Consider the following 13,111-nt stretch of genomic DNA (forward strand, 5'->3'; position numbering starts at 1 on the left):
GCTGGGCTCGGTGCGCCATGGTGCAGCTCGGGGGCGGCCGCGGAGTCCCACAGCCTCTCCTAGCCCCAACGTCGGCCTTCAGCATCGACAGCATCCTGCAGCCCGGTCCCCTCTGCCAGGGCCGGGAGCAGGGTAGGTCCCGCTGCGTGCAGCCGGAGGACGAAGAGGGAGAGGATGAAGAAGAGGGGCCTGCGGAGGACCACCCCAGTAAAGGCTCCAGCGACTCGGGTACTAAGCAGGCAGAACCGCAAGTCCGGTCGCAGCCAGGCACCCACCCAGGACAGAGGTTTAGCCGCGTGCCTCCAAACGGGACCGCGCCCAGGAGGCTCGGGTGGGGCGGGCACACGCACACCCACACCCACACCCGCGGGCTCCGTTCCCCGCAGCAGTTTGAGGAAGAGAGGCTCCGTGGGAGGACATGAATCCCTCTCGAAACCACCTGCTTTCAGAGGTCCCTCCCGGCCTCGTTTTTCTCGTGTCCGGGAGCCCCCTCCCACTCCGATTCACAGCGGCAGAGAGATATCCTTTAGATGCTTACTGCGAGATCCTCTCCCTCCTCCCTACGAGTTCTCCCCACGGAGGCTGAAGGTGGAGGGCCGTGGGCAGTCCCCGGCCTCGGCCCCTCTCCCCGGCCGCGGGTGCGTGCATGCGGGGCGACGGCGGCGGGGTGGGGGGCTGACGCTGTGTTTTGCCATTGCAGGCAGCGAGCGGCTGCGGGCGGAAGGGCTGCGCCTTGCGGATGCCGAGGCTGAAGGAGCGGTTTCACCGCTCTCCATGGAAAGATTCCGCGGATGCCGGCAGCCGTCGCCGCGGGATTCTGGGGGCTGCAGCAGGGAGAGCGGCAGGTGTTCAGCGGCAGGAGGCAAGAAGAAGACGCGGACCATCTTCTCCAAGAGCCAGGTCTTCCAGCTGGAGTCCACGTTCGACGTGAAGCGCTACCTGAGCAGCGCCGAACGAGCTGGCCTGGCCGCCGCGCTGCACCTCACCGAGACGCAGGTGAAGATCTGGTTCCAGAACCGCCGCAACAAGCTCAAGAGACAGCTGTCGGCCGAGCCCGAGGGTCCGGGCCAAGCAGAGCCCCCAGGGGAGCCCCTGCCGCCTCCCACCGCCTCTTTCTCCTTCCCGGCCCTATATAAGGACAGCGCTCTGCTCAGCCGCTGCCTGCTGCCGCTCCCCTTCCCTATGTTCTACCCGGGCAGCCCCATCCCCTACCTCTGCCTTTCCGGCCCGGTTAAGCACTTCAGCCTGCTGGAGGGGGATGTATAGCCTCTCCCCCCGGCCCCCGCCCTGCCTGTTGCCGGGGGCCGATGTTCCCTGTGGCCCCGCAGTGTCACCGTCCGCTTTCGCCCCGACCCGCGGCAGTCGCTCCCAGGCCCGGGGTCCCTCACACGCGGCCGTGTGCCGCGGTGTCAGAGCTTCAACGAGCGCTGCCCTCTGCTCGAGACGGAGAAGAACGGAGCTGCCAAAGAAAACGGGGTGCGCTGTGTCTCCCTTCCCTCCGTGGCCACGGTTTAGGAAAGACGATATCCTGCTTCAGCCCACGGGAATGGTGTCGTCGCGGCTGCCCCCGCACCGTGCCTCCACCCGAGAGAGTTGGTTACAGCCCCCTCCACTCCGTACTCTCTATCTCACATTCTTCGCCTTTAGTACCCCCCCAAATAACATTTCCCCATCTCTGACACTATCAAAATGCAGATATCTCTCTAAATCTCTATAGCTACTCTGAATTTTGAATTTTCGAACCAAACAAGTCCTCTGTCACTCTTTGTGCTAACCAGTTCCCAAATCAGGGCCCGTCTGATGTTTCGCACACGAGTTACTCATTCTCCTTATGCTAACCCCGCCCCCGATATCTCAGGGGATTATTTTATCTGCTGCCCCACTGTGACGAAGTGTTTTGTTTTTGTTTTTGTTTTTTTAACCCCCCTTAAAATTTCCAACCGCATTTGTCTTCTTTTGGTTTCCGAGTTCAAACGCTTTATATTTCGAATTGGGAAATAAAGCTTTTCTATCAGAAACCCGATCTGCATGCCTGTTCCGTACAGCCGCTCCTGGGAAGGGTCCAAAGAAAGACGTTTCCTAGACTGCATCAACGGGATTTTGTTTAAAAAATGAAGGTTGAACGTGTAATTGTGGTACGGCGAAAATCAGTAGCGCGTGCTAAAATGGGTAACTTGTTGAATTTCCCAGAAGGAAAAAAATATAAAAAATTAAAAAGAGAGAGAGAGAGAGAGGAGAAAAAAAAAAAAAGAGAGAGAGAGAGAGAGAACGGAAGAGGTATTTGGACCTGATAAGCATTGATTTTCCCTCCTTTCCCCACTTTTCTTCCATGCTCATTTCAATGGTCAGCTAGCGCGGGTGCGCACCGAGCCTCCGCGCAGCGGAACCCCCCGGCTCAGGGCAGCCCTGGAGATTCCATTCCAGGGCGGGGCTGTGGCCGAGTGCCATGTAGAGCAGAGCGGTGCTAATGCAGCCCCTGTGCCGAGAGCTCCGAAGCAGCTCCTTCGCAGGCTGGGGTGAAATTTCCTCCTGGTTGCAATCATCTGCGCTGCTTGGTTGCCCTGCCCTCCTTCTTTTCGGTTAGTCTTGAGTTAGGGGTCAAGTATAAGGTGTATCGGTGTATTCGGGCTCAAGCATATCAGGGTGCTCCTGCTCTAGGAAAAAATACAAACCAAACAAAGAAGGAAAAACCCCACGATCGAGGCCATTGCACGGAAACAAACGTCGATACGCGAGGTGCAAACGGGCACGGGAGCTGCCAGATGGGCAGCGCAGCTCGGGTTTGTGCAAAGCTCAGCTCTCAGGTTCCGCTCCTCTCTTTTCTGCTCTGAGTGTTTAAGTTGGTTAAAGCCACAAAGATTCACTGAATTTGCGTAGCAAAATGCATTTGGAGAAGTATTTCAACTATTTCCAAATGACATGAAATACGGCTCATGCGTGCCTATTTTTCTCCCTTTATTTATTTATTTATTTGTTTGTTTGTTTTTAATAGTTGATGGTCCATATCGGAACCTCCCTCTAGTTGTTATTTCTACTGTTTCCAGTGCTGACACGTGCTTACTTGGTTACTGCTCCGAATTTAATCTATTCTGATAAGGAGAACATCCGTAGCAATGGGAGTTTCATCAGATGCAGCACCTCCGCACAAAGGTCTCTCTAGTTCTTTAAATGGAACTAAAATTTGGTCAAAGAAATTATTATTATTATTATTATTTTTCACGGAACTTCAGCCTCAGATGTGTCCATGGAGAAAGATGATAATGCAAAAAATAGCGTTTCGGCAATTCATTTATTTTCACCATAGTTATCAGATCATTTACATTCCAATTTATTTATTTATTTATTTATTTATTTATTTATTTATTTATTGCCTTTTCTCCTACTTAATTGCCTCCGTTTGCAGAGTTTACCAGGCGTCTGAAAGAAAACGCAGTCTCAAAACGTGGAACGAATTTATTTTATAAAAATAACAGAAAGAGATCTGCATGGGTACTTCCAGTGCCTAACCCGACTTCATACTCTGCTGTCCAGTTAAGATGAGGAGTTAATAGGGGCATTAGCAGATGCTCGAAACACCTGATGAGAAAGGAAATAACCATCCCCTAAACATTCATTCCTTTCAGGACAGATTTGATAGTGCTGCGATCATTGGCCAAAACCATTAACCCGTACTATTGCTACTGAGTTTAACAAGTCTAGTGTCAGGCTGGTTTTCTCCCAAGAATGCCCGGTTCGCAGTGTATCAGGATTGCCAGCTGAGCAGTCAATTCTGATCCCAATGAATACTACTGACTTTTAGACTTGAAAACGTGTTTGCAATTATAAATGGTTTCTTACTAAATCAAGAAATTGTTGTTAGCTACCTTGCAGCAGGAGGTTAGTACTAGCTTATCAATTCACAGAATACTTATAAAACCAAAATGCAGAAAATTAAACAGATCAAACATTAGGCGGTGCACATATATGATGAGAGCTTGCCTTCAAACGCTAAACAAAATAGAAGATAGAGATACAAGCCTCTTAAAAAAAGGACAGTAAAAAATATAACCATTCTTGTGGGAAAATAAATCTGAAAAGCCATTGAATTCATGTATAAATGCATTACTTGTGGAACAGTGCAATATAATGGCTGAAAAATCACTGCATCTCTCTCTCTGTCTTCCATCCTTTTGCAGAAATCCTTGTTCCTACCAAGGCTGGTACTCACCTTCACAAGGTTTGGGAAAGTGCCCTGCAGCCCACAGATTGAAAATTTATTCAGAATTGCCCTTGGTTCTTGCCAGTAGTTGATCTAAAGTGGAGAAAAATCTCCTGCTTCTTCCCTGCTCCTGGATTTACTGTTTTTTTCTTTAGTTTTCTTTTCACTTCCTTCTTTAGGAATGTACTGAACTTACTGCACATGTTGATAATGGAAGAAGTACTTCATCTATCTATGGCAAGGCTTGCAGCAGTACTGGAATTAGGCAGAGAATGGAGAGTCATAGCCTTACTTGCCGGAACAGAATCTTTCGAATCTTGCTGTAATTCATCAAATTTAGGAAAGGTAAGAATTTATCACAACATCGCTTTGGAGATTCTTCTGGTTTTCCTATATCCTATGGGAGATTTATGAGGCTATGGATAATATTTGTACATATACGTTTTTGAAAAGCTAGGAGTCCCTCTTTGCCTCTCTATGTATGTAATGGGCTGACTGCAGGTTAAACTAGGGTTGGGCCTGATTCTGTTCTCCCTGTAGTTAGAAGGCACAAATATGACCTCTGGAAAATGTTGGATTTAGTGATGAATTTTCCAGATTAAGTCCTCAAAATCTTTTCCTATGTTAAGCACATGAGGTACTAATATCTTCATAGATATGATGTGAAATAGGAACTATTTTGAAAAGAAAAAATACATGAACTTTATGGAGAAGCTTGGAAAAGAGTGAAACTCATTGATCAGTGCACCTGCATCTCCCTCAATACTAATCACAGAATCACCAAGGTTGGATCTCCCAAGGTTGGAAAAGAACTACAAGATATCCAGTCCAACCATCTAATGTTAAACACATTTTTATATCATGTGGTGAGAATGTTCACTAGTTCATCTGTCCCATCAAAACAAAGATCGTAAATAAATTGCTTAGAATAAAAGCCCAGGAGTTGTCTATTTCTAAAAAATAAATGAATAAAAAATTTTGTGTCAGGAATATTTATTCTGGGCCCCACTCATTGCTGTACTATCCAGGGAAATATTTTTTTGCCCCTAAGAAGCTGAATATTTTCTGTTCCAAAGAAGAATTCAGAGCTGGAGGAAATAGTGTTCTGGCACGGGAAATGGCAATTGTAACATAATCAGCTCATGGGGGGATCATCACGCTTTGCCTCTTCTCTGTGAACAAATCAATTACATTGGTGCTGGTCTTAATATAAAATCCAACAGATATCAGAAAATATTACCAGAAATTCTGAAAAAAATAAAGGAAAATCCAGTGTGAAATAGCACAAAAATCAGAATCAATGTGTGGGTTTGAGGACAAATGCAGTGGTGGAACTTTGAGTGAAGCACTCATTGTACAAACTCACATCTGGATCGCAGTTTTCCATGGTCTGCTGGGGTCATGAATGCCCTCTGGGACAGTGATGCTAAGTTGATCTGGTTGGGGCAGAAGCCATCTTTGTCTGCTCAAAGTTCTATCATGAGATATTTGTGAATTGTTAGGAACAAATGATGTTTTTAAAGCAGGGGATACTTTCCCACAGTTCCGAGGCTTTTGCTGCTTTCATTCTTAGATTTATATAGGTCAGAATGGTGAGCTTTGTAAAGGATGTATTCATATGAAATGATCAAGAAGTTCTTATTTATAGTCTTCTTCTATTTTGTATTTAAGTTATTGAATCAGCATTCCTCTTTTCCAATAGGGATGACACCATAGCAAGTGATGAAGATCAACTTTCGACTGTACCAGTTTCCTCCCTGGCTCTTCTCCACAGATCTGCCAGATCCAGCTCTTCATTTCTTTTAACAGCCATCTGTAGGGCAGATACAAGAACCATATTTAACCAAAAAAACCAGTCCCTATATATATATATATATATATTAGGCAACATCAATATTAAAAGCAGAAAACATTTAGCTCCCAGCTAATCATAATGTTTTTTGAGTTCCAGACCTCTAGATGATGTATATGATTATACACATGTGGAGGCTATACACACTGTAAAATATATAGTTCTTCAAGTTACTCCTGAAAACATAAATATTCCTTATTTACCATTTGGGCAAATAAATGACAATTTTAGAATGATATTGCAAAGCAATAGTCGGGATCCACAAATTAAAGTCTATTTATTTCCTTAGGGTTGTGATTTCTACTGTACCTTTCACTGTTGCTGAAATTGTAGTGGACTCTTTGTATGACCTGGTGAAGATCTGAACATCCTCATGTCCTCCCATGCAGACTGAGATCTGTACAACTGAATGAACAAGGGGTGCTCATACCACATTCAGACATATTTTCATTTGTCATGAATAGGATACAGAAAAATGCTGCATAATAAAAAACCTATTTATTTTGGTCTGTAACATTTTGTACAGTCAGGACTGTTTGACTTCTCAGACACATAATGTGATGCAATTATTCCAAGGGGGAGGGTGAAACGAGATGATCTTTGAGGTTCCTTTCTACCCAAGCCATACTATGATTCTATGATTCTGTAATTCTATGGTTTCTATAACTTTTTATACAAGAGAAGTGAACCACTCTGGATTTGTTATGGTATATTACAGTATGAATCAACAGTTGCTTAGAGTCATTAATGTACAAGTTATTGATGCAAAGAAACCTAATTACTCAGTAGGAAATATGATGTGGTAGGACACACTTGTGTTTTTAGAAGAGCCTGTAATTTGTGGATTTGTAACTAAATACTTGCATTCAGTTTCAGTTATTAAATAACCACTTTGCATGCGTGCCTGCTTTTGCAGACTTACATCTGACTTTTGAATCAATACAAAAAATGGCATTAGTTTATATAGCTTTGTATCAACAAGCTTTATGCAACTATATTACACAACCATCAAGACGAATCCCACCCTTTATGAAGATTTCTAAGAAATGAAACCTGATCTCCCTCCCGATTATTTGCATACGTAACACTTTTCTGTCTCAGAAGAGACTGGCAATCCATGAGCATCGCTGTCAGAAGTACCAGATGGCTGATGCAGTTAGGACATCGGTATACTTTGCCAAGTCATTGGACTCTGATCTAATCAATGGGGAAAGGTCCCTAATATGTCTGCTTGTCCCTTTATTGTATAATCTTTTGGCCTGGGTCAAATGATGGGATCAATGGATCGTCATGCTTTCTGTTGAATTCACTGACTTCATATTATGAGGGGGACTACTTAGGACAGTGACAATAATAGCAGTGGACTGCACTTCAGTTAACTGAAAGTGTCTTCCACCACAAATCTAGCCTGGGATTACTGAAAGCAAACAGTGAGAAACGTTGACAGTGAAAGCAGTTTGGGGAGAGGCTCTGGGAACTTCTGAAAGCCATCCATTTTTTAACATAAGGCTTTTTACAATGAAACTAAGTTTTGGCAAGTGCTGTTGTCAGACTTGATTAGATTACTCCCAACCTCACAGATCTTCTTGGAAGCTGAGAAACGCACCGAGGAAGCCCATGGAGGAATGATACTAAGTAATTAAAAATCATCTCTCTGCATTTGACCGGGTCTTTTCTGGGTTCTCCTCTTAGTAAAAGTGATAGGAAAATCCTGGCTTAATTCCTGGGCAGCAAGACCTGAGATGTGCCATACAGGATGCTAGAAACAACTAAATAAAATGAGGAATTCCTGCATCTTTTTGAAGTTTGTCAGCAATAAGGTTCCACTGCTGTTTTTGCTTTCTATTACGAGGCCCGGAGGAATACACTGTTTATATTCTCAGATTGTTTTACATGCTCAAATTTTTCGAAGTCTTTTTTTATGAATACTCAAGACTATAGCAAAATGTCGGGTTCACAAATCAAGCAGGGAACTCTCCCAGTATGAATGAAATGAGAGAGCAAGGACTTTTCTTCAGCAAACCTTGCAGATGAAGTCCTTTTCCAGTGTCAGACAACACTGATTCTGCAAAAATTAGCACTACAGCACATAGGTCTGTGAAAGTGGATCATTTATTATTCCTACACTGAATACATGTGGGCTTTGGCTACCTTCATGAGTATGTACATTCCACTTCAGCTTTTAATAAAAATAGTACTATCACCTGGCATCACACTTTTCTATGGATGGAAGAACAGATCTATAATTGCAATTATTCTCCTCTTGGGTGATTTAGCTCAGCTCACTGCATCGTGCAGGATATTCCCCTACATTATTTCAACTACTTATCTAATCTATTATTGAATAGTTCTGGTGATGGTGCCTCAATTACCTCCATTACCTCTCTTCCAAAGCTTAACTGTTTTGTCTAGTATGATTTTCTCCCATCCTAATGAATGGCTCAGATCACTTGATGTGCAGTTTTAGGTGAAGTTCCTTGGCTTGATCACTTTCACATTGTTTGAAACCTCCACTTTGAAGAGGTTTATGGTGTCATCAGGTTTTGTTTTGTAATCTCTTCCAGTCCCCAGGCTTATGAACTGGGATCCTATCCAATCCTTCTATCATTGATGTGGCTTTTCTTTACTCTTTCCTGAAGTTTTATTGTGTATGTTCTGCTTTGTTTTCTTCCAAATTGCATAGACCAGAAATGCTCACAATACAGTGAAGTAGTGTGTGAGCTGGTGATGCACAGTTTAACAAATTTTGCTATATCTCCTTTTCTTCATATTTCAGTGATTCAATATAGTACATTAACAGTGCTTTGTATTATTGTTGCTCAACATCAACATTTTAATATACCAGTTAGTTTATCTATTGAATCAATCTTTTTACCTACCCACCTATCCACCTATCTGTCTGTCTCTTAACCTATCTATCTCACTTCCACTTCCACTATGCAATGTAACCACAGTGTATCAATAACACCACATATTTTTGCTTACAGAAGCAGATCTATGGCTCCTACCCTTAGTTTCAAGTAAGCAGTACCTCTCTCAAGAGCATTTTCTGATGACTCCACTGCCCTGAATATCGTGGCCAAGGGAAAATGGTAAAGCAGAAATATAATTTATGACATATTTAACATAGCAAAATGGGACAGGTCTTGGCTGTGATCCTGAAGATGAAAAATGGAAGTGCATCACCCACTAGTTATGATGCTGGCAGTGTGATTAGATGTCCTCCACTGAATAAACATTAAGTAACTCAAAATGAGTGTGAGGGGAACATACATATCATGAAAGCTGGCAAATCTCTAGGAAAGATGTTGGCTGGAGTCATACTGGTGCCAATGTCCTTACATATGGGGAATGATCAAAAAGTAATGCTTCCTATTTTGTGTTGGCCCATATTATCAGAGGTGATATGGAAGAAAGGGGTGAACCTTCCCACCAATACTCCATTACATTTTGTTGCTGTGTGACAGATGGAGCAGAGGGGCAATCTGACAAAGTGGTGTCTGACATGGAAGTGCAGATGAAGCAAAGGCGTACTGCTGAATTCCTCTATGCAGAAAAAAATGGCACCCATTCACATTCATTTACACTTGCTGAACTTTTATGAAGACCAAACAGTGAATGTGAGCACAGTGAGGTGGTGGGTGATGCATTTCAGCTGTGGCGACAGTGACATGAAAGACAAGCCATGTTCCAGATGGCCATGCATAGCTGTTGCACCATGTAATTAAAACAGTCAAAATCTGCTCATCCACAGACCTGATGGCGATGACCATGTTGAAAAAAGTAGCTGAGTATCTGAGAATTTGCCTTATAAAATAGTGTTACTGTGCTCTTTGTATCCATTGTATCTTCCACGGAAATAAATAGGAGGCATTACTTTCAGGCCAATGTACATATCACTGCTGTTGGAAAAGATGGGCTATCAAATGAAACATGAGTGATATTTTTATTGCTACAGCAGGTGCTGGTGTTTTCCCATCACCTCGGCTCCTGGGCAGGAGGAATTAGAGGCATCTTAGTATCTCAGTGATACAATCTTATGTTAAATAATGCATTTGGTGCGTAATATTGATTCAAGGACCACCCAGCCTTCCTCTTAATCCAGTTAATATACATGAAGGCTGGAGAGGAACTCTTTATCAAGGAGTATAGCAATAGGACACAGAGTAATAATTAAAAACTAAAAGAGAGTAGATTAGATTAGGTGTTAGACAGAAATTCTTTACTCAGAAGAAGCTGCCCAGAGAAGCTATGGATGCCCCATCCCTGGAGGTGCTCATGGCCAGGCTGGATGGGTCTTTGAGCAACCTGGTCTAGTGGAAAGTGTCCCTGCCCACAGAAGGGGGTTGGAACTAGATGGTCTGTAAGGTCTTTTCAAACCCAAAGCATTTCATGATTCTATGAAAAGAACCTTAAGAAATGGAAAATTAGAGGGGGCAGATAACTAACCATAACTGGTTATGCTGTTAACCTGTGTCAGAGTGAAGAGAAAAGGCCAGGCCTACAGAAATTTGATATCCTACCAGGTGAAAGACAATTTGAATGGCTATTTTAAAAAGAATCTTAGTATTCCTTACTTTATTTTGTTTCCCTTCAGACAGGAATACTGGTTGCAGACCTGGTAAGAAATTCTGCAGCAAAATGTTACTTTAATTGCAAATGCTGATTCATCCAAAACCCATAAAAGGAAAGGAAGTCTTTTACTGAATTACTTGCCTCCAGGGCATTCTGAAAATGCTGAAAAGTCCTCAGAATCTTTAGGTGGAACATTTTCAAAATGACAAATGCTAACTTTATGATTGGAAATAAAGCTTTTTTTTTTTCTTTCTTAAAAGAGGACAAAAAAGTTACAAATCTACTGAATACGTTTATAAATGTCTAATGTAGAAAAGAATTACTGACAGACTAGAGAAACTGATTTTCCAGTCTTCGCGATTATACTTTCCCTCATTTTTTGAAATATTTTTTAAAGATAGGAATAATTTTTACATGACAGTGTTGTGGATCTAGAAAACTGTTTCATTAACAGATTAAAAAAGTCAGTAAAGATTAGAGAGGAGAAAAATTCAGAACTGTTCTAGTGTTCTTTTATGAATTCAAAGAGGTGTTTTTTCTTTGGATTTCAGGTGGACTAACTCAACAGTAACTCACATTTTGGGTTCAAACAATGGACATACCTGGATATTCACAGAATTCAGTGATATCCCCAACCTCGTTCCATTGCACAAATCAGTGCATACAGACTGTTTCAGTGGTATTTCCAATGAATCTATATTAATGTTATTTATATTTTGGAAGTACTCCATGGATCATTCATAATGTTGAGGAGTGCAGCATTACATGTGTGGGTGTGACAAATGGGGTCTGACATGACCAGCAAGAATTAGCTGTGAATAGCCCAGCTTTGTGAACTTTGACAGACTTCTATGACCGCTCTCCGGAGCATGAAATAAGTCTAAAGTATGACTATATCTCTTCCAAAAGTCTCATTCTAAAAGTTACTTTACTTTCTTTATCATCCAAAAGGGGTGAAAAATCATGCAATTTCTCTGTGCCTTATGTATGCTTACACACTTGCAATTTTTATAAATAGTGGAAACAAGACATGTTTTTGAGAACTTGGAATACAGATACTGGACAGATTAGAAGTTGCCCTACTCCTGAGGAGGAGATTGAATCCTCTTTGACAATGTTTTGGAATCTATAAATATCAGAATGAGTACCATCTGAGTTCAATTTGTAGATCCTGAGAACACATTGCTGTTGGAAACCAGAACACTTACACGGTTTGATGATACAATCTCTTCTGATGAAGAACTCCCAAAAATCCCATTGGAGTCATTTTGAGAAACGTCTCTCAGAATTTGGTCCTGACTTGACTGCAAAACAGAACACATACTAACATGAAAAGTTACCATTAACAGTAAAGTAGCTATTACACCAGAAACTAAGAAAGGAGTGGAAAGACAAGTCAGATATTTACATTTTTTGTTATTTCTGTAAGAATATATTGGGAAGTAAAGGGAAAGAAAGAGCACAGATTTGTCATTTGAAGAAAAAGAGTTTAAGAAATCTGAAATCCTTGAAAGGTGGTGTTTTTGTTTTTGTTTTTGTTTTTGTTTTACCCTAATTTCTGGTTAGATTAGAACAAACATATTTCATTTACACGATGACCAATATATTGGTTATTATCAATGGTGAGACTTCTGTTTTCAATGAACGAGATCAAAATGAATGTATTAAACCACCATCAGAATAGATCTTTGTACAGGAAACATGGAGCCATTACGTTTGGTTGAAAATTCATGAAGTGGGTTAAAGATTATCTCAGTGTGGTGGACAACAGTTTATGATCAGGTTGAATAATAAAAAGATGCAATAGTATGCATGATCTATGTATCTGCCTCTGAGTTGCAGCAGGATGTGTGAGGACCCAAACATCATTTCTTCAAGCTTTATTTTATTTATTTATGCATAAACAACTAATATGATCTAGATAGAGTGAAAACATCTAAGCTTTATATCTTGTTTAGAAAAATCTGTGAAAAAAAGTACAGATAACTTGGTACATATAATCTATTCAAATTAGTTAATAAACTCTTGATTTAATCTGTTCTATGACTTGATGTGTCTGGCTGTATATTTTTAAGGTGTCATCTGAAGGAAAAATCTGTATCAAAAAATCCAACAACTGAACAACTTAATAAATACTTTCTCCTGGCTTTATGGGTAAGCAATTAGTATACTCAGTTTCTGATCGTGGAGCTAATTTCTACTGTAGAAAAGAGGCCTGAAATGTAATTTCATCGTCTGTCTGGGGACTTTCTGGTGAAAGAAGACTTTGTACTTCAACGCATTCCATCTCTTTGAAGTCTCCAAATTCAGTAGAATTTAAGTTATGAATGGAACAGAAAAAAGTATAGAAGAAATCTTGAGGCTGTCACATAACACCTATGGAGAACTGTTCCCTAATACCTTCTTGATTTCTGTCAGTGAGGATGTAAGATTCACTAACACAGGTCCTGTTCTGCCCAGGACTTGTCTGGATCAAAAATCTAGTT

The 13,111-nt window shown here is 41.7% G+C and overlaps 1 protein-coding gene across 2 annotated transcripts; it reads left to right on the plus strand.

Moving 5' to 3' along the window:
- On the plus strand, positions 1-1,913 carry LOC128080478 (homeobox protein HMX2-like). 2 transcript variants are annotated; one of them, XM_052682756.1, is made up of 2 exons: positions 1-228; positions 701-1,913. In XM_052682756.1, the coding sequence occupies exons 1-2, from the start codon at positions 18-20 to the stop codon at positions 1,264-1,266; spliced, it is 777 nt and encodes a 258-aa protein (XP_052538716.1). In that variant the 5' UTR covers positions 1-17; the 3' UTR covers positions 1,267-1,913. The 2 variants fall into 2 exon arrangements, with proteins under 2 accessions (XP_052538716.1, XP_052538717.1); XM_052682757.1 differs by having other exon boundaries at positions 161-588.
- Positions 1,914-13,111: the final 11,198 nt, after the last annotated feature.

The sequence above is a fragment of the Tympanuchus pallidicinctus genome, unplaced genomic scaffold (genome assembly GCF_026119805.1).
Source record: "Tympanuchus pallidicinctus isolate F22 unplaced genomic scaffold, pur_lepc_1.0 scaffold2, whole genome shotgun sequence".
In the NCBI taxonomy this organism is placed as follows: Eukaryota; Metazoa; Chordata; class Aves; order Galliformes; family Phasianidae; genus Tympanuchus; species Tympanuchus pallidicinctus.